General features: G+C 40.9%; 1 protein-coding gene across 5 annotated transcripts in view; it reads left to right on the top strand.

Moving 5' to 3' along the window:
- Positions 1-23075, top strand: part of TANC2 (tetratricopeptide repeat, ankyrin repeat and coiled-coil containing 2) — a 460847-nt gene that overhangs the window by 251276 nt on the left and 186496 nt on the right. For all 5 annotated transcript variants that reach the window (XM_033917627.1, XM_033917630.1, XM_033917629.1 and 2 more), the window contains one exon: positions 20514-20662. In XM_033917627.1, coding sequence (XP_033773518.1) covers positions 20514-20662 — 149 coding nt within the window. The remainder of the gene's footprint in view (positions 1-20513; positions 20663-23075) is intronic.

Below are 23075 nucleotides of genomic sequence, written 5' to 3'. Positions count from 1 at the left end.
CGGTCCCACTACTTCCACTTCCTTTGCAGGTCCCCTTTACCCATTTAGGATTAGATCCAGAATGGCATTTCCTCTCCTTCCCAGACTCCTTTCCCTCCTCCCCTCCCAGCAGCATCTCTCCTTCTCCCTCTCTAGGTCCAGTAGCAGCTGTCCCTTTTTCCCCTTGCCCAGCAGCTTCCCAGACTCCTTTCTCTCCTCCCCTCCCAGCAGCATCTCTCCTTCTCCCTCTCCAGGTCCAGTAGCATCTGTCCCTTTTTTTGTTGATCCTTGTTCTGTATTATCATTTGTGATTTATAAAATGACAGTTGTATAGATTATTGTTCCTTTTTTATACATTAGTAAAATGAATCCACAAGGGAAAAAGCGATATTGGATCTGGTCCTCACAAATGGAGAGAGTATCTCTAATGTTCGAGTGGGTGCTCACCTGGGTAGTAGCGATCATCAAACGGTTTGGTTTGATATAACGGCTAAAGTGGAGAGCGGCCGCACGATACTTAAAGTCCTAGATTTCAAACTTACGGACTTTAATGCAATGGGAAAGTACCTGAAGAAAGAGCTGTTAGGATGGGAGGACATAAGAGAAGTGGAAAGACAGTGGTCTAAGCTGAAAGGAGCGATAAAAATGGCTACGGACCTTTATGTGAAGAAAATCAATAGAAACAAGAGAAAAAGGAAGCCGATATGGTTCTCCAACCCAGTGGCTGAGAAAATAAAGGCGAAAGAGTTGTGTTCATGAAATATAAAAAAACCCAAGAAGAGGAGAGCAGAAAGGACTACAGGGTGAAACTGAAAGAAGCCAAGAGAGAGATACGTTTGGCGAAGGCACAGGCGGAAGAACAAATGGCAAAAAATGTAAAAAAGGGAGATAAAAATTTTTTCTGATATATTAGTGAAAGGAGGAAGATAAAAAATGGAATTGCTAGGCTAAAAGATGCTGGGAACAAATATGTGGAGAGTGATGAGGAGAAAGCAAATGTTCTAAACAAATACTTCTGATCTGTGTTCACAGAAGAAAATCCTGGAGAAGGACCGAGATTGTCTGGCAAAGTTACACGAGAAAATGGAGTAGATTCTGCGCCGTTCACGGAGGAGGGTGTTTATGAGCAACTTGAAAAACTGAAGGTGGACAAAGCGATGGGACCAGACGAGATCCATCCCAGGATACTAAGGGAGCTCAGAGAGGTTCTGGCGAGTCCTATTAAAGACTTGTTCAACAAATCTCTGGAGACGGGAGTGATTCCTGGGGATTGGAGGAGAGCGGATGTGGTCCCTATTCATAAAAGTGGTCACAGGGATGAAGCAGGAAACTACAGGCCGGTGAGCCTCACTTCAGTTGTTGGAAAAATAATGGAAGTGTTGCTGAAAAAAAGGATAGTGTATTTCCTTGAATCTAATGGGTTACAGGATCCGAGGCAACATGGCTTTACAAAAGGTAAATCGTGCCAAACGAACCTGATTGAATTTTTTGATTGGGTGACCAGAGAGCTGGATCGAGGACATATGCTAGATGTAATTTACTTGGATTTCAGCAAAGCCTTTGATACAGTTCCTCATAGGAGGCTGTTGAACAAACTTGAAGGGCTGAAGTTAGGACCCAAAGTGGTGAACTGGGTCAGAAACTGGCTGTCGGACAGACGCCAGAGGGTGGTGGTTAATGGAAGTCGCTCGAAGGAAGGAAAGGTGACTAGTGGAGTCCCTCAGGGTTCGGTGCTGGGGCCAATCCTGTTCAATATGTATGTAAGTGACATTGCTGAAGGGTTAGAAGGAAAAGTGTGCCTTTTTGCAGATGATACCAAGATTTGTAACAGAGTAGACACCGAAGAGGGAGTGGAGAATATGAAAAAGGATCTGCAAAAGTTAGAGGAATGGTCTAATGCCTGGCAACTAAAATTCAATGCAAAGAAATGCAGAGTAATGCATTTGGGGATTAATAATAGGAAGGAACCGTATATGCTGGGAGGAGAGAAGCTGATATGCACGGACGGGGAGAGGGACCTTGGGGTGATAGTGTCCGAAGATCTAAAGGCGAAAAAACAGTGTGACAAGGCAGTGGCTGCTGCCAGAAGGATTCTGGGCTGTATAAAGAGAGGCGTAGTCAGTAGAAGGAAGAAGGTGTTGATGCCCCTGTACAGGTCATTGGTGAGGCCCCACTTGGAGTATTGTGTTCAGTTTTGGAGACCGTATCTGGCGAAAGACGTAAGAAGACTTGAGGCGGTCCAGAGGAGGGCGACGAAAATGATAGGAGGCTTGTGCCAGAAGACGTATGAGGAGAGACTGGAAGCCCTGAATATGTATACCCTAGAGGAAAGGAGAGACAGGGGAGATATGATTCAGACGTTCAAATATTTAAAGGGTATTAACGTAGAACAAAATCTTTTCCAGAGAAAGGAAAATGGTAAAACCAGAGGACATAATTTGAGGTTGAGGGGTGGTAGATTCAGGGGCAATGTTAGGAAATTCTACTTTACGGAGAGGGTGGTGGATGCCTAGAATGCGCTCCCGAGAGAGGTGGTGGAGAGTAAAACTGTGACTGAGTTCAAAGAAGCGTGGGATGAACACAGAATATTTAGAATCAGAAAATAATATTAAATATTGAACTAGGCCAGTTACTGGGCAGACTTGCACGGTCTGTGTCTGTGTATGGCCGTTTGGTGGAGGATGGGCAGGGGAGGGCTTCAATGGCTGGGAGGGTGTAGATGGGCTGGAGTAAGTCTTAACAGAGATTTTGGCAGTTGGAACCCAAGCATAGTACCGGGTAAAGCTTTGGATTCTTGCCCAGAAATAGCTAAGAAGAAAAAAAAAAATAATTTTAAATTGAATCAGATTGGGCAGACTGGATGGACCATTCGGGTCTTTATCTGCCGTCATCTACTATATTACTATGTTTGAGTGGACTGGATCAGACTCAGCTTGCAGGGACAGGGTTTGTGTGGATGGGATGGGGACAAATTTTATCCCTGTGTCATTCTCTAAACTACAGACAGCTGCTGGTGTAGTTGGTTACTCATTCAAGCCCTTATTTTCTAGGGATTTTATATGCAAATACAAAATGGGAGCCTGCTTTTAGAGTCTAGAATTCTCTTATTAAATAGCAATGCTTTAAGTAACCATGGAAACATAGCAGAAGGCAAAATGCAGAGCATTTATTTCACCCACAGCTTAGGCACTGCAATTAATTAGACTAAGTAAAATATTCAGTGACCAATTCGGCTTGCCTGTTTTTTTTCCTGAAAAGTTTAATACGTATATATTTTTATTTCTTATCTCTTTTCCTTAAAATCATCTTCCCAGATTGAATAATGGTAGTACATATATACATTTTTAAATAAGTATTTCAGAAATATTTCTTTTATTAAAGGGATGAACCAATAATGATGACTAGAGCAACACTAGCTGCCTTCCACATTCAGACCTGTACTGTCTTTGGGTGTCTACAACGCCTACAGCTATTCCAGTAATATTGTATCGCTGCCATGACGTCCTGCCCTTTAGTATTAATCCCTACATGCTCATGTGAAACCTTTCCAGTACTAAAACCCCAGAAAAGAGTACCGTAGTCGTGTACCTGCATTTCTTCGTTTCCAGACTCTTCCAAGTATAGAAACAGCAAATTACAGTATAACAAATTGTGTGGTAGTATGAGGAAGTGGACAGTCATGGATGGGGAGCCCAGGACATTGAAACGAATGAACCCATCTCTTCCAGTATGTATCCAAACTTCAGAACTAAGTTATACTCATTTCTCACTTTGAGATCCATTTCTGCTGCCTCCACCTTTAACACTGCATCTTGCACTATTTCCAGGGTATAGAAATTTCAGAACTTAACATACCTTAAGCATTAAGCTCAAGTTGAACCCCCAAATCCTTCAGTATTCATTTGATATAATTTACCAAATCTCCTTGTAACCCTTTCTGCAGATGTTGGCTTCACAAGGCAGGACTTGAATAACATTAGAGCATCTAAAGAGAGATCAGTGTCTGTGGAATCTTAGGGAGCACCTGCAGTTACTGGGCTGTGAGCCAGCTTGAGTAATGAACCTTAAGAAATTAAATAAAAAATATGAGGGAGTTCAGTTTTAAAGGTCATTTACAGGGTTAAAGAAGAAATAGACTTTTATAAAAGTGTCCTACCAAAATGTATGCCTAAATATACCCAGACTAAGCAGGGGAATGGGGCTAGGCAAGGCTTAGCATTTACATACATATGCACTTTAGAAAACATGCACATAAATTAACATAACATAACATTGTGCTTATTAACCGCATTACCAGAAGTTCTACGTGGTTTACAAAAGGTTATAACAGTAAACATAATCCTTAGAATAAAGTAAGTTAAGTAGTCACATACAGTGGTGCCTCGCATAACGAACGCCTCGCACAACGAACGCTGCACACAACGAACTTCAAGTCTTGATTCACACAACGAACTTCGTTTCACACAACGAACTTCGTTTCACACAACGAACTTCGTTTCACACAACGAACTTCGTTTCACACAACGAAGTCGCCCGAGCTGCCGATGTATTGCATCCTTCCGCGCAGGCACTGCAGGCAGTCGTTAGTCACTGCGCTTAACTGCCCTCTCTCACTGTATACAGTCGTCCTTTTAAGATAAACTCCATATTTTTTATATATCATGGCTTCTAAAAAAAGCAGGAAGGTGATTTCTGTTGAAATGAAGCGGGAAATAATTAGAAGGAGTGAATGTGGGGTAAAACAGTGTGACCTCGTCAAAGAGTTTGGCCTCAGCAAGACCACCATTTTCACCATTTTGACAAATTTATCTTTTTTTATGTCATCTTAGCATATTTTATGCTGCAGAACGAATTATTTTTTTTAACATGTATTGTTATGGGAAAACGCGTTTCACATAACGAACTTTTCGCATAACAAACTTGCTCCTGGAACGAATTAAGTTCGTTGTGTGAGGCACCACTGTATTTATGAAAAAGATAGGTTTTCAACTGTTTTCTAAAGTGTTTGTAGGAATCAGCTGAAAGCAACAATGATCAAAATTCTTTTTCATGAGAAGCTGCCTGAGATGCTAAAGAGTGATTAAGAAATTTCTTGCTTTTACAGCCCTTTACGGAAGGGAAATTAAACAAAGCATTAATTTTTCTGCTGTATTTATGCATAGCTATAGAGAAACTATTGACCAGGTAAGTAGGGGCTGCGCCGTATAGAACCTTATGACAAAAACAACCCAGCTTAAATAGTACTCGGGCCTCCACAGGCAACTAATGCAGCTCACGATAAAATAGCGTAACGTGATCATATTTCTTCAATCCATAGATTAGTTTAACTGCTGTATTGTGTATAAATAGTAATCTAGACAGTTCTTTCTTAGTGGTTGACAGATAAATGATATTGCAGTAATCAAGGAGGCTCAAGAATAGTGACTGAACCAATAATTTAAAGGCGGAAAGTTCAAAATAGGGTCTAATTGTTCGTAGCCTCCATAAGGTAAAATAGCTTTTACATACGACTACATCAATCTGGGTTTTCACAGTAAGATGTTGATCTAGGACGATTCCTAGTATTTTAATCGTTGGATGAATAGCGTAAGATGTTGAGTGTATATTGATGGACAGTTCATGAAAGATTTTACTAGGTGACGCTACAAAAAACTTTGTTTTATCGGAATTAAGCTTTAGTTTAAATGGCTGCATCCAAAGATTCATCCTTTCCATTGCAGTCTCTATTTTTGTAGTGATCTGGGATAAGACCGAATTACAAGGTATAACAATTGTGATGTCGTCGGTGTAACTAAACAGCCTTATATCTAGATTACTTAGACATGAACCCAGCAAAGAGAGATCGACATTAAATAACGAAGTGATAGTGGAGATCTTTAGGGCACACCGCATGGGTTTTTCCAGCAAAAGGAGAATAGAGTCTGAAATCTAACTTGATAAGATCTGGATTCTAAGAATCCCTTAAACCATGAATGAACATTGCCATGTAATCCCAAGGCATCCAAGCCAAAGAGCAGGTGTAAGTATCTATAATAATAAAATGCTACGCCTTCATGCGCACTCTCGCCGTGTGTTCCCTGATCCCTGATCTGTCGGGATGTGCCGGCAAGAGTGCGCATGTGCGGTTATTACATCACAACAGCCTCCCTGCTCTGGTCAGGGCTCGGGCTCCTGCGTCGGAGAAGGCAGCGATCGTGAGAGGAGCCGCCGGAAAGTTAAACTGGTCGGGGCTCAGGCTGTTCGGTCCGTGCAGGCTCCTCTCTCGTGGTCTTGCCGGTGGACAGGAAGGGAGCAGCTGGCTGGAAGAGAGAAGGAGACAAGCCGGGAGATGCAGCTGTAAGGAAAAGAGCACCCATGCCGTAGCCTCATTGAGGAGCTGGCAAGCCTAGGCAGGAAGGAAACTGCAGACTGAGGGAGCAGAGGCAATCCTGAAAGCCTGCCTCAGTGAGTCCATGCTCCCTCACTCAGGAGCCTGCCTCTGTGAGTATTCTCCCCTTTGATGCCTGTCTCAGAAATGTTCTTCTGGGACTTTACTTAAGAGTCTGCCTATGGGGAGTTTTAGTGGATAGCCAGTCAGTAAAAGTAGTGAGTGTAGGAGGGGCAGGAGAAGCTAGACTGAGGGAAAAAATGCTGATGCACAGGGAAATGGAGGGAGAGGGAATGCTGCGGCAGCTGCACAAGGAAATAGGGAAGGAGATAGGAAGAAAGCACAGGGGCAGGGAGAGAGACAGAAAGACAAACAGACAAAGGGGGCCAGGGAGGGAGAGAGACAGAAAAAAAGACAGCGAGAGGAAGAGAGACAGAAAGAAAAAGACAGGGGTAGGGAGAAAAACAGAAAGAAAGACAGACATATATTCTAGCACCAGAGGGAGGAAGGGAGATAGAAAGAAAAGAAGAAAGACACAGGGACAGGGAGAGACACAGAAAGACAGACAGACAAAGGGGGCCAGGGAGAGAGACAGACAGAAAGAAAGACAGCGGGACAGAGAGAGAGACAGAAATAAAGACAGACAGACATATATTCTAGCACCCGTTAATGTAATGGGCTAAAATACTAGTATCTGCATAAAATCATTGGGGCAGTTTCCAAAGCACTAATACATACGTACATACTTTGAATTTGAAAATTGAATATAATATTTATAAGTGAAAGGAAAGACTGTCAGTAAAATGGACCTCACCTGTGAGTTTGCTTGCAATATGCCAATTTAAATGGCAGATTAAGCTCCAAAGACATCATAAATCCTTCTCGCAAGGTGATTTTATAAAAAAAAATAATAATAATGTGAATATCAAGTGACCCCCCAAATATTGAACTCAAAGTCCACAATGGGCAAACAGTAGGAATTAATCAAATATCCCCTGTTGCCCAAAGTCTACTAATTTGTGCAAACTATTTGAGTCCAGGTGCTGCACATGATCTTGCACAAAGAGTAAGAAAGTCCCTGTGTCTGCTGGAGGATAGCGGACTATACGCAAGAAGGGATATGTGATTAATTCCTATCATTTGGTCTTTGTGGACCTTGAGTTCATGATTCACTATTTTGGTTTGCCTGACGTTCAGGTTATTATATTTTGCAAATTCACTTAGAGGGCGGATTTATGATATCTTTGCAGCTTAAAGATCTGCTGTTTAAATTGGCTAAGGTCCATTTAACTGACAGCCCTTCTTTTCACTTATAAATATTATATCCCTTGTCCTGTTTTTAGGAGTAGTTTTATTTTGGATGATATTATCTGTGCTTTGTTCTTCAGTATGCATTTGTGTATTTATAAAATTACTCTTTAGGGGTAATTCTGTAATGAATCACCTAGATTTAGGTAGAAAGAAGGCACATAAATGCTGCATTCTAGTGAACACATACATGTGTAAATGACAATAATCTGGCTCTGTACTATTCAGTAAGTAGGCTCCTAATAGGTGTGTTCTTGGCCTCTGAAAATAGGCATAGGGTTAATGGAATGGCCCTCTTACTGTGTAATTAGATTACTGTAGTTGTAAAGGCCAGTTTTATGTGGAAAGCTGCCTTTAAACAACTTCACTGATAAAACTGGAGCAAGAAATCCACCTCAGTTTTTTTTAAATTGTTTTTGTGGTACACATGAGAGTATCATGTGAGCTGTGAACAAAATGCTACTAAATAAATATGACCTCTAGTATTTATTGCTAAAAGGAACAGTTGCATTCTTTACTGCACTACAATGTCTAGAGCAGGTTATATTTATACCTAATGATAAATGCTAAAGTACGATAACTGAAAAGAAACATAAAGGAGCAAGATTAACTAATTGCGCCCCTAAAGCTTTGTTCCCTCTAAGGACCAAGTTGATGTGAGCAAAAAATTTTCTTCATGAGCAAAGAACTGAGTCAACGTGAGCAAAAATTTTCTAATACCTTACCTTGTGAGCATTTCTTCAGATACATCAAAGACATACACATATAAACACTTGCATCCAATGAGCCCCTCTAACCTCCCCCACTTCCTTCTAGTTTGTTCTCTACCTCCCCACTTCCAACATGTGCTTCTCTGTCTTTCCCACTTTCAACATGTGTTTCTCTGTCCTCCCTACTTCCATCCAGTATCTGCCCTCATTCTCCCCACTTTCATCCAGTATGTGCCCCCATTCCCGTCCTCCCCACTTTCTTCCAGGATGTGCCCCTCTGTCCTCCTGCCTTCCTTAAAGCATATGGCTCCTTCCCCACTGCCGTCACTTCTGTTTCCTCAAAAAAGCAGCAGCAGCAAAACAAAACAAAACACAAACAGCGCAGGGCTGCATTGCACTTACCCGTGACTGGCAGCTCCATCCCAGAACAAGAAATGACATTGAGGGGGGCAGAGTCAACAGCCACTGTTAAGTGCAATGCGATACATCGGTTTGCATTTTATTTTGCTGCTGATTTGGGAAAGTCAGCAGCAGCGATAGTGGCAGTGGGATGGAAGCTGCAGGTTGGAACGCTAGCTGTGTGGCTAGCAAATTCAGCTGTGCAGCCTCTTATCAGTCAGTGCACAGTTTACAGAAACCATTGCCCTAAAGACTGGCGTATGACACAAGAGCAACTGGTTCATGCACATTTCAGTTTGATGATTCTTAGATATAATTAGAGGTTATGATGTGTACAGCACTGTACATTAAACATGTAATAGACAAAACCTGCTCAATATAGCTTACAATCTAATCAAACCAACAAACAAATGGATCAGATAGGGGTTAGGGAATTTTTCAGAGAGAATAATAAAACAGACATTGGTAAGAGTTAGACGTTAAAAGCAACCTAGAAAAAGTGATTTGAACACTGCCAGAGAGAAGCATATGCTGTTGAGAAGGAGGCAATCTAGAGATTATAGAAGGGGGCTGAGAAGCAGGAAAGCCAGGGTTCAAATCCTCCTTCTGCTGCTGACACCACTCTTAACTATGGACAAGTCATTTTTTCTTCCCTTTTCCTCAGGTTCCTATTTAGGTTGTAAGCTTGCTGGGATAAGGGGAGAGGGGAGACATGATTGAGACATTTAAGTATATCACCGGTCGTATCGAGGAGGAAGATGATATTTTCTTTCTTAAAGGACCCTCGGCCACAAGGGGGCATCCGCTAAAAATCAGGGGTGGGAAATTTCATGGCGACTTCAGGAAGTATTTCTTCACCGAAAGAGTGGTTGATCATTGGAATAGACTTCCTGTGCAGGTGGTCAAGGCCAGCAGCGTGCCAGATTTTAAGAATAAATGGGATGCGCATGTGGGATCTCTAAGAGGGTAATAGTGGGAGGAGAGTCATTGGAATAGGCAGACTCGATGAGATATAGGATATCTGGGAGAATAAATTTAGGGAAGGGGATTTTTAGTGTGGGCAGACTAGATGGGCTATGGCCCTTTTCTGCCGTCATTTTTTCTATGTTTCTATGATGTACCTGAATATTTATCACAACTGTTCAGCGCTACATGATTCAGTAGTGCTGTAAAAATAAGTATTAGTTTATTATAGAAAGTATTGGAATTGAAATACATTGCAGTGTTGGAAGGTATAATAACTTAACACATCTATTACTAATTTCTGTAGTGCTACTAGACATAAGGAGCACTGTACACATTACATGCAAGTGCTTTCTCTGTCTCTAGTGCAGTGTTCTTCAACCACCGGTCTGTGGACCGGTGCCAGTCCACAGAAATTTCCTGCCGGTCCACAAGGCCAGCACATGCATCAGGCCCAAAACAGTGTTCTTCAACCACCGGTCCATGGTGCGATCGATGCGGCGTTATCTTTGAGCCAGCTCCCTCTTCCTCACTGATTCAGTGCACAAAGCCATGGGCAGTGGCTCCTAAGCGCGTCCTGCGCCTGAACCGGAAGCCTTCTCTCTGACGTTGCAACGTCAGAGGGAAGGCTTCCAGATGAGGCACGGGACGCACATGGAGCTACTGTCCGCAGCTTTGTGCACTGCATCAGTGAGGAAGAGGGAGCCGGCCTGAAGATAACACCGGGGGCGGCATAAAATGGCCAAGTGGGAGCAGGCCAGAAGGTAAGGCATAGCATGGAGGAAGGGTGACACAAAAGTAGGGGGAATGATTTTATTTTTGAGTTTAGTAATTGAATTATGTCAATTTTGAGAATTTACATCTGCTGTCAATGTGCTTTGTGTAGTTTAATTTTGTGGTTAACCATTATGTGTTGTTAATAAGATTATATTGTGTATCTGTGAAAAATGAATGGAAAAAATAGTTACAATTAGTACTATTATGGGGGCGGGGTCTGGGGTGGAGATTGGGTAGGGATGGGCAGGGTCTGGCCCACGACTTAGTACAGTGTTCTTCAACCGCTGGTCCATGGACCGATGCCGGTCCACAGAATAATTCTTTTATTTCTGCCGGTCCATAGGTGTAGAAAGGTTGAAAAACACTGCTCTAGTGGGCTCACAGTCTAAGATGTTTTTTGTACATGGGACAAATGGAAAGTTAAGTGACTTTCCCAGAACCGCAATTTGCTGCAGTGGAAATTGAACCCAGTTCCCCAGCTCACTGCACTAACCATTAGGCTATTACTCCACTCAATTTTGTTTTGAAATAAAATAGAGGAATATCCTAATGTAGTGTTCTTCAATGCAGTATCCTAGGGCCTATGGTGGCCCCTGTCTTCATTCTGGGTTTTTTTTTCTACCACCAGAACAGGACAGAAATGGGGACATGGGTGGTAAGAAAAGCTCCATGCTTGAAGGAAAATGTTTTCTCAATAGATGAAAACAATGCATTTGAAAATACAAACCTACTTGAGGATACCACCAATGAAATGTCTGAAGATAGGCTGGAATGTTGCAGCTCTCTTTCAGCTCATTTGAATCCCAAGTGGCCCTGGTTTAAAAAATTAAGGAAGACCACTATCCTAATGGTTAAAGCAGTGCACTGAGAACTAGGGAAGATAGGGTTCAGATCACACTGATGGTCCTTTTGACCAAGAGCAAGTTGCTTAGCACTGAAGCAGTGGCATAGCCAGATGGCCAGTTTAAGGTGGGTCTGAAATTTCTTCACTGCCACTTTCTCCTCCTTGGTGACCCCCCTACCTCCACTCAAAGAAATATCTCAGTTGGCAGGGATTCACAAGCCAAACCAGCTTCAGTTTTCTGCATGTGCAGAAACAGAGCACATGTGCACGGAAAGGGGAGGGGTGTTCAGCAACAGCAGCCCGAGTTCACTCCTGGTAGCCCAAGTTTTAAGAGTCGATTCAGTGAGGAGGAGGTCTTCGGCTGGCAGGGCTTATGGATCCCTGCCAGCCACACTAAGGAAGCACAAAGATTGAGTGGACCCAGTCCCATACATGGCTACGTCACTATATTGATATCAATATATTAGGATTTATTTACTGACTTTTTAAAAAATTCACCCAAGATGTTATAAAGATGTAGATCAGGGGTGCCCACACTTTTTGGGCTTGTGAGTTACTTTTAAAATGACCAAGTCAAAATGATCTACCAACAATAAAATTTTTAAAAACACAAAGCACACTGTACACACGGGTTTTCAAAGAGGTCAAGGCAGCTGACTTTATGCAATGTCACCTCAGTAACAACTATACAAAAATTAGACAAATATACCCCCTCCCTTTTTACTAAACCGTGATAGCGTTTTTTAGCGCAGGGGGCTGCGCTGAATGTCCTGCGCTGCTCTCAATGCTCATACGCTCCCTGCGCTAAAAAACGCTATTGCGGTTTAGTAAAAGGGGGCCATAGTGCAAAATATAGACAGCAGATAAAAATTATCAAAACAAACACATTTTGATCACTAAATTGAAAATAAAATCATTTTTCTTACCTTTGTTGTCTGGTGATTTCATGAGTCTCTGGTTGCACTTCCTTCTGACTGTGCATCCAATATTTCTTCCCTTCTTTCTGTTTCCTGCATGTTTCCTCTCCTTCAGACCTCATTCCCTCCCCAAACTTTTTCTTCCTCTCTCCCTTCCCTCCTCCCCTTTCTTTCTTTCTCTCCGTCTTTCTTTCTGTCTCCTTGCCCCCTTTCTTTCTTTCTGTCTCCCTGTCTTTCTCTCTCCATGCCCCCTTTCTGTCTGTCTCCCTGTCTGTCTTTCTGTCTCCCTGCCCTCCCCCAAGCCACCGCCGCCGCGATCAGGGAACAGGCCGCTGCCGTAAAGAGGACACTGAAGCGCCGGGCCAACCAACCTTCCCCACCCGACATCAATTCTAACATCAGAGAGGAAGTTCCGGGCCACCCAGGCAGCGATTGGTTGGCCCGGAACTTTTCTCCGTCAGAATTGACGTCAAGTGAGGAACATTGGTTGGCCCTGCGCTTCAGCATCCTCTTTACAGGGTTGGGAAGCAGGTAGAACGGAAGGCAACGCGAGGCTATCACGGAGCCTGGGATGGGCTCCGCGATCGACTCACATTGCCTTCGCGATCTACTGGTTGATCGCGATCTACCTTTTGGGCACCCCTGATGTAGATTATAAATCCTCTAGGGGCAGAGAAATATCTACTGTACCTGAATGTAGCTTATTTTAAACTATCATTGAAATGGTGGGAGCCAAATCCAAATAAATAAAGTAATTCCTTTAGTGAAAAATAGCTTATTTTAATGCAGTTCTCTTGTTCATTTCTTCTATATAATAGCATACCAATTTATTCATATGGAGGAAGGGGTAATTTTAATAAAGCTTTTTATCTGTATGCAACACCTGTTTTACATGCAGAAAACAGAATTGATAAAATTGAACTGCCAAAAGCATATATAAAGAAAAAATGTATATTTACTTTAATGTAATTTGTGTGTGGCATTCCCAGGGGGCCATAGCTTGGATAATAATGGAGGCAGAGTTGCAATGAACTGTATGCACCTATTTTATAAAAGTGTTAGTGTTGCTAGTGGTGTAGCGAGGGTGAGAGGAGCCCTTCCCCCACCCTCATCTCCACCACCCCTATCTCCTTTCCCCTATCTCCCCTGCCTCGCGTGCCTTCCCCCATACCTCTAGTTGTTCACCGCCATAAGTAACAACTTCAACATGGTCCTCATGACCCCGGTGGCTCTCCCTCTGACATTACTTCCTAGGTGTGGCACCTGGAAGTGACGTCAGTGGGAGAGCCGACTTGGTCACGAGAAATACGTTGAAGTTGTTGCTCACAAATAGTGAATAACTGGAAGTATGGGGAAAGGGAAGGGGTGTGTGCATGGGCCTGGGGAGGAGTGGGAAGAAGTGGAGAGGGCAGAAAGGAGGAGGGGTGCTGGCGCCGCCTTCCCCTTACAGCTGTTCGATTGATTTTTGGTTTAAAAAAGAACAACCATATTAGTTCATATTATCGTTTACTTCATTGACTGTCTTTGGAGGCAAGAGTATTATTCAAATTTTCCTGTATCTGCTTTAAGCTGATATCGGGATTGTCTCCAGCTTACCTTATTCCTCATTTTGTGTTGCATAGACCATCAAGAGAAACTAGAAACTTCTACTTATTTGCTTATCCAAAAATTAATGGATGTAGATATAAGACCTTCTTAGATAGGACCTGAGCATTTCAAGCTGGTAGGCAACAATCTTGGTTAGATAAATGTACAGCAAGCTATGTTATCCTTTTGCAGTTTTTGGAAATTAATTAAGACCACTTTGTTCGATAAGTTTATTACTTAGTGAGTTTTATTATTGAAATTCTATTTTACAAATATTTGTATTTTTTACTGTATTATTGTATTTTGCTGATTGTCCAGCTCTTTTTAGTGTAAACCGCCTAGAACTTTTGGTTATGGCGGTATAAAAGAATAAAGTTATTATTATTACTACCAAATCCCTTCAAAACTTATGTGAAACACACTAAAACACCTAGTACTAACACGCTTTTGTTTTAAGAGTGATAACAGTGAAAATTCCCTTCAATGAGACAGAGGATCTAAAGTGTCTGCGGTTAAAACCTTAGAGCTGATCATAAGGAGTAACCTACATGCAGACTATCATTGGTCCTATTCGTCTCAATGGGAATACTATTTTAAAGATTTATATATATATATATATATATATATATATATATATATATATATATATATGCTTTTATACCCTCTGGAAACTCCGTACCATCAAACATTACTTCAACTTCCCCTCCTTCAGACTGCTGGTCCAATCCCTAATCCTAAGCACACTGGATTACTGTAATATAATTTATATGGGCTCCTACAAGAAAAACATCAAACGACTGAGACTTATCCAAAACACCACGGTCCGCCTAATCTATGGCCTCAAAAAGTCAGACCATATCAGCCCTTACTATAGAAAACTGCACTGGTTGCCAATAGAAGCGAGAGTCATCTTCAAATTCGACTGCCTGTGCTTCAAAACCTTAACTGGCTTGTCCCCGATATATCTGTCTCACCACTTCGTGTTCCCTGGAACCACTCGCACGCGTAATGCCAACCTGTTTACCTACCCTTCCCCAAAGGGATGCACCTACAAAAGATTCCTCAATAGAACTCTCTCATACCAAGTTGGCAGATGGACAAACTGCCTGACCACCCTCATCTCATCTGCCACCTCTTACTCATCCTTCAGGAAATCTCTCAAATCCTTCCTCTATGACAAATTTCTTGAAACCCCCCCCCCCCCCCCATCACCAAATAATCAAATACTTCCATCCTGTAATTGATACTGGTTGTCTTCTTGACATTCACCACCCTGCATTGGTTTTGTACACTGCTTTGTTCTTTATAATCCTCTCGCACTGCCTCTCCATTATATAAATATCTCTGCTGTATATGTACAGTCTCCTGCATGGTAAATCTACATTGTTCTTCACTGTATAAACACCTTTACTAAATATGTACAGTCCTCATTGTATCTTCGCTGTAAATGTACAGTCTCTTACACTGTAAACCGCTCTGAACTGTTTGTGGTACTGCGGTATATAAAATAAAGTTATTATTATTATTATATATATAAGAAGTTTTCTATTAAAGAGTTTCTTTCAAATTTTAGTTGCAGAATACTCAAAATAATTGTTGCTCTATGTTAGTTCAGTTTTCATTCTCAATCAATCTTGAATTAAAGCATTACTTAGCTTGGGTGAAGATTCTCTACCCAGCCAAATCAATCCAGAGACAACATTACTACGCCACTGAGTTGATCATTGGAGGGTGTTTACAGATTCACTCTTGTTTTGAAGGACATCCGATTTGTGCGTTTCAATAGGAGAGCTGCTGACATAAACAAATTGATTATGAGGATCAACAGATTCCTATGCTGGGGCATTTTAGTTGTAACAATTATCAATGGTGCACATCTGCTGTCATAGGAGAGAGTTGGACTGAGTGGAGATCTCAAAAATGCTATTGGTCCCACTCCTATTCTACATGTAATTCTAGTAATGTCATATACAGTATATCATTATGTGTCCTTGTGGCTTGATATACGTTGGACATACCTCAAGAGAATTTAATTAAACACAAATCAAGGATTATCAATAAAATCTTGACTGATTGTTCACATACTGTAGAAGAATTAAAATGGAGAGTTATTAATACCATTCAACTAGGGTGGGAGGGTAGGAATATAAAATATTGGCTGAATTATAAAGAACAAAGATGGATGTTTACTTTAAATTCAATCCATCCACAAGGACTAAACTTAGAAACTGAGTGGAAGTCTCTTTAAATGTCTCCATTGTTCTAGCGATTTGGATTTGCCAGGATCTGATCCTGACATCATGAGTCAGGTGATTGAATCTTTTATTAGTGTTGCACAGGAGTTTGGCACCATCTTTTGAAAGCTGAAAGTAGTATAATGGGTTCATCTCATGTCAAAATGATTGACAGCTGTCAGAGATAAGGATCGACCAATTAGCGGTCACTTCCGGGTTAAGCCCCGCCCATACCACACCTGCAACGGATACAAAATCTTGGGGAGGAGGACCATCTTAGTCAAAGCCATATGACCCCCAAACCCCAAACATCTTCTCTCGCACCAAGCAGCATCATGGGGTAAAGACCTAGAACAATTGCTTTCACCCACTACTTATGAGGAATTTAGGAAACGTCTGAAAACACACCTGTTCCTAAAGTATCTAGACAACTGATCCTCTCTTCTCTCTCCCCTCTATAGCGATTAACTTTTTCTATTGATCACTCTCTCCTCAAAAATGGATTTCCTGTCCTATTAACCCTCTTTCTTCCTCCCCTCTTAAAGTCAATCAATTTGTACCTTTGCTTAATCTTTGTAAACCGCATAGAACTTCTCGGTATTGCTGTATATAAGCTGTTATTATTATTATTATTATAAGATTGATAAACACCTGAAAGAAAGTAATATATGAGATTTTATTTGCTAGGTCAGCAAAGAGGTGGTGAAAGTGCTAATTTTGTGATACACAGAAAAGGATGAAGTGAAACCCTTGTGCTGATTGAGTTAAGGTCTCTAATGGTACCTGTCCATTCTTTAACAGTCTCAAATTGTTGTAGCTAAGACTTGGTCTTTCCATTATCTGTATAAATGTGAAACTGTTCCCAGGAAAACTCTGATTACACTTTCTCTGTCAGTAATGTCAGTCATCTCTTTCCCCCACAAATTCTGTATGGAGAAATGCCTTGAAAGGATATTGTCATTAGCGCAAGAGAATGAGAAACCTCTCTTCTTCACCAAGTGATGTGTTATGATAACAGCAAGCAAAGAGTAGGAGGTGAAATATGCAAGGAGGGAAGAGAGAAGGGGTGGTGGTGGCAGGCAGGAGGTGGAGGAAGAAAACTCTTGCTGAGCTCATTCTGCCTGAATGGGCACCTTGACTCATTCTGAAATCTTCTTAAAGTGAACTCATGTTTGCTAGTGAGGGATATCATTCCATCAAGTGTTTGGTTAGATTGAGAAAGATTTTAAATCTATATGGCACAAGGCAGGAGACACACTATATGATCATATTAGTACATTATAGTATGCCTGTCATAACGTGGCATAAACAGCATGTATCCATTTTTATCACTGATCTTTGTATCATGCATTTTTCTTTGCTTTATAAGTCATACACAGTGAAGCTTTACTTTAAAGCAGGCTAGAGTTATGTTATGTCATCTATCACCATATGAGAAGTTTATTAATCTAAAAACAGTTCTATTTTGTGCATAAGAAGCAAACTGTCGGAGGGAATGTTTGTTCTTCTATTTGAGACTGGAGGTTCTGGATATTTTTTCTGTTCTAATGTGGTTTAGGGTTCATAATTTAAGCTTCATCTGTGTTCTTTAGTAACCTACCACAACATGTGGTGGTGAATTTACCTAAGGGTCCTCCTCCTCAGGTGACTCTGAAAGGCTTCAGTGTGTGCACCTTTATATCACTGTGTTTTAGCTCAGCACCAGATAAAATGAATCGTATACTTTTTTGACAACAGAAAAGGAATGATCATAACGGTTTGACTATTCCCTTTTGATACTTCCCATACAGAAATTATAGTTTTCATTTTATTATGTTCCATTTCCAGTTCTAAGTGAATCACAAAATATAAATAAAAAGTAAAAAAAAAATATATGGATAACATCATCACGCAATATGATAACCCCCTAAACAAATATTCACATAAGAACATAAGAACATAAGCAGTGCCTCCGCCGGGTCAGACCACAGGTCCATCCTGCCCAGCAGTCCGCTCCCGCGGCGGCCCAAACAGGTCACGACCTGTCAGAATCATCAGAAGGGGCTCCCTTGCCACCTTGGCTTCCCATTTAAGTCCTGCCTTCCTATCGAAGCCCTAGCCCTCCGGTCTTTCACATGCACGACCTGGTTGGTTTTTACTCATTACCTGGTTAACTTTCTATACTTGTGTTACATCCCAGCTCCTCCTTCAGTATCCCATGATCCCTTTATCCCTCAGGAATCTGTCCAATCCCTGTTTGAATCCCTGGACCGTACTCTGCCTGATCACTTCCTCCGGTAATGCATTCCAAGTGTCCACGACCCTCTGGGTGAAAAAAAACTTCCTTGCGTTTGTTTTGAACCTATCTCCCTTCAGTTTCTCAGAATGCCCCCTCGTATTAGCTGTCCCCTTCAGTCTGAAGAATCTGTCCCTATCCACCCTCTCTATGCCCCTCATGATCTTGAAGGTTTCTATCATATCTCCCCTGAGCCTCCTTTTCTCCAGAGAGAAGAGCCCCAGCCTATCCAGCCTCTCGGCGTATGGGCAGTGTTCCAGCCCTCTTACCATTCTCGTTGCTCTCCTTTGGACTCTTAACTTGTAAACTGTAACATGTAAACTGAAACAAAAGGTAGTGTCACAATCTTAATGCTACAGAAAGAAGACAGTATGCACATGTTTATGTATATTAATTGAATGGCTAAAAAGCTCTTACACATACATATATAAGAAAATTCTTGGTTTGGGGAAGTGACTTTAGCCACTAGAAGGTCACTAAGAACTGTTAAGCAAAAACAAAAAAGAGGGTAGAATGGATGATCTAGATAAAATGTCCTTTATTTGAGACTATAATCAAAATAAGATAACATAAATAATGGTGCCAATAGATGCAAACCAATAAGGAAACTACAGGATTCAACACGATCCGTGTTTCGGTTTGAAAAAGCCTTCATCAGGGGTCCCTTGAAGATTGTACCAACAGTTTATTTATGTGTGGGAACGTTTTTATAGACTGTATTGTGGCCCAACGTCAAACATACTAGCAGCCTAAAAGAGGGAAGTAACAGTGAGACATGAGAATAAATAATTGAGATCCTCTTTTACTAAGCTGCAGTAGAGGTTTCTACCATGGCCTAGAATGCTAAATGCTCCAACATTCTCCAGTGCTCATAGGAATTCTTTGAGCATGAGCATCAGAGCAGTGTCAGAGCACATGATAAGGAATAGTGCAGGAAACCTTTATTGCTCTCACCTGAGAACAATCATCCTGAACTGTGTTTTGTTTCATGGATGTTTTTTTTTCTTTCTTCTTTTTTTGGCTGGGACTAATTTAAAGACTTTACTAAACGGTGAAACCTATGCTGCACCCTACACACTGTGTGGACTTAACTAAGCAATACTTATGTAGCAGTGTTGATAAATGAACCAGTGACGTGGTGTTTGTATTTGGAACTTACTCAAGGTTATTTTTCTCCTCTCTTGTGAGCCTCCTGATATCCTGGAAACAAGGCCTAAGCAGAGCCTGGGTGTGACATCCAACCAGGATGAAAAAAGCCAAAGATCCACTGAATGCAAGCAGGCAGCCATTATCCATACCTGCCTATTGTTTTAGTGTTTGTTTCAAGTGCTGCATTATTTAATTCTTGTGCACCGCATATTTTCTGTTATACCTTTTTTCTATTTTGGAGATTGATTTTGTCTTGCTGGAAAACTTGTTTTGTTTTGCAAAGACTGCATAATAAAAGTCTACTTTTGTTTCAACAATTAAACCTTGCCTTAGTGACTTTTGTGAGCTTTTCTGGGGGTGGGTCTGTAAAGGTGCTTTGGCAAACCTTATTAGCCAGCACTGCCTGTAGGGCCTTCTCCCTATTGAGAGGCAGGCCTAGTATTGAGTGCCGCCTGGTGGTGGATCACCACTTTGGTCTTAGCGGGGACGGTCAGGCGACAAGTGGATTGTAGAAACGTCTACCGTGGCTTAGTAAAATTGGGGGGGGGGGGGTGAGTGCAGTGACAACAGCTGCATAGCTTGCTTATAAGCACTCTCCTCAAGCTGGCAGCGCTCGCCCAGCTCTCCGCACACTTCTCAGCCCACACACTTTGTGGTCTTGTTTTTTGTTTGCCTCTAACAATTGTTACTCAGTTGGAATAAGTCACAGTTTCTCACTGTAAAGAGAACAGATGGGTGGCATGAAGTTTTCTCTTGATTGCCACAATCCATGTTTCTTTTTCTCAGCTTTTTCTTTGTTCTTTAAGCTAGCTTTTTTTTTTTTTAAACTGGCTATGATTTTCATTGACCTAAACTATAACTGGACTAGAATGTGTAATATTTTTCTTTATTTATATTCTCCCACTTTACTAATCTGTTTCACTATTTTTTGACATGACTAGTTGAATTACATACTGCCATTCTATGAGATAATCAATAAAAGATTTTTTCCCCTATGTTTACAGGTGAAACTGATCAAGAACTGGGGCCCCCTCCATCCGTAGATGAGGCAGCAAACACACTCATGACTCGACTGGGCTTCCTCCTTGGAGAGAAAATCAGTGAAGTACAGACAGGGCCCCAGTACATCATGGAGGTGCAGGATGAGAACCAGGTACAACAGCTTCCTTTATACACCTCTGACACAACTGAAATAAGTTTAGAAAATAATTGTATTCCAGCCTTGACTGAAATATTCCCTTGGGATTTTTTCTTTTAAAATTCAGGGTCAATAAAGAATTTCACCTGCTTTAGAACAGGTGCAAAATATGTAAAGGAGTTTCAAAATGAAATACCCAAATGTAGTTGCCCCCACCCCTTTTTCTCATAGCCAGAAGTACTGTATACATGTTGTTTCACAATGCCATTAAGAAACATAGAAATATGAAACACAGAAAAATGATGACAGATAAAGGTGAAATGGCCCATCTAGTCTGCCCATCCGCAGTAACCATTATCTCTTTCTCTCTCCAAGAGATCCCACGTGCCTATCCCAGGCCCTTTTGAATTCAGACAACAGTCTCTGTCTCCACCACCTCTTCTGGGAGACTTTTCAATGCATCTACCATCCTTTCTGTAAAAAAGTATTTCCTTAGATTACTCTGGAGCCTATCACCTCTTAACTTCATCCTATGCCCTCTCATTGCAGAGGACCAGGTATATTTTTAATATTAAATTTTTATAACTTAATCAGTCAAAAGGGAATAGTTTACTGCACCTCAATAAAACATAAAAAAAGAAATAGAGAACCTAGAAAAAGAAAGGAGGAAGTCTACAAAACAAATCTATGGCGAGTATTACATCCAGGGGAAGCAGGATTCACCCATATCTCTTGAGCGCATCTTTCAGAGAGTTGCTTAGATTGCACTGACCAACACTCATTTAGGTGCCTCAAATATTAGACCTGTTCTGGGTATATTTGACCCACTGATTCCAAAAATGGCACCAATTTTTTTCTTATCAGCTCTAATGTTTGAGATACAGAACATGTGCTATATACCACTCTTCATTCTGCCCGCCCATTAAAAAATCAGGATATTTTAATGTAGTGTTTAAATCAATATCTTTTAAGCATGAAGGAAACATATTAAAAATTAAAAGAAAAGTGTACAACATGAAAATCTACTTATTTCATACCAAAAGCACAAGTCTATGATACAAACTTTCCAGTCATTCACCTCCTATACGATCATAATTCTTATACAGTTAAGTTACTTACCTTTTACAATCTAATGTTTTGGATGTAAAACTACAGTTGAAAATATGTAAACACTCACTATAGGGTCTTTTTACTAAGGCGCACTAGCCGTTTTAGTGCACGCTAAACGCTATCGCGTCCATAGTCTATAATGGACACGTTAGCATTTAGCTCGTTCTAGAACAGCTAGCGAGCCTTAGTAAAAGGACCCCTATATCTGCTAACTTGTATGCAAAAACACATACCAGATAACAGAAGACAAAGTTGAAAAACCCATTAGAATTTAAATCTATGTGCACCTGTTTAGCAGATCAGATTGAGAAACCTTTAAAATACAAATTTAAGTAGTCTAAGGAAACCCTGTTTATCATGTAAATTATTTGCACATATATAACAACAAAGGCAATTTTGTCATTTGAGCTTTACATTTTTATGCCAGTGTACATTATAGGAAAGGAAGTAGACGAATAGTTGTAAAACAAAGGTCATTATACACAAAAAAATGTGGGTAATTTAAATACATACATTTCTCATTCAAAAAAGAAAGCTTGTTATGATTATGACATCCCAATTCTAGTAAAAAAAATTAATAAATTCAATCATATCTAAGAAACTAGAGCTTATGCGGTTTATCCAATGCAATTTTCTGAATCAACGTCCCAAATAACCCCAGGAAATGGTCAAAAACCCAAGGCTCCAAGAAAAAATGTTTTTGTTGTTGGCCTCTGTTATTTATTACTTCCAGAGGAGGCTTTACCAATGATAGATAACACTGATATCCTCTATGATGGAACATCTGATCATTCAATAGTCCACCTTGCTCTCTGTTCACCCCTTAAGGTGAATACTTCATTGTGGCATGTGCCTCAATCATTGAAAGATGATGATCGTTTTAAAAAGATAAACATAATAATGCCTCTCATAGTGAAACCCCAGGACTATTCTGGGAAGTGGCTAAAGCAGACCTTAGTGGAGAGATTATCTCTTATGTACACCATCATCATAAGCAGTTAAACGAAAGCTTCTCTTTTTGCAACCCTAGCTTCATTAGGCTCGTCAAGCATTATCGAAAAATTTTTCATTAGAAAATAAGGAGCTAAAAATGATATTACAAAAAAGAAAATAAGGAGAAATGTATTCAACTTTAGAATGCACAATGCCATAATATATCAGCATACTTTAAATATGTTGTGATATGAGCGTCATAGATTTTTTTAAATATGGGAACCTTATGGGCATGTTTGACCTGCTTGATCCAAACAGAGATGGGACTGTCTTTTATCCCATTATTGAGGGATCCTGCTGGGCAAATTCTTACCAATAATAAACA

This window comes from Geotrypetes seraphini, chromosome 13 (assembly GCF_902459505.1).
Source record: "Geotrypetes seraphini chromosome 13, aGeoSer1.1, whole genome shotgun sequence".
NCBI lineage: Eukaryota > Metazoa > Chordata > Amphibia > Gymnophiona > Dermophiidae > Geotrypetes > Geotrypetes seraphini.
This window is presented reverse-complemented; position numbering and strand designations above follow the sequence as displayed.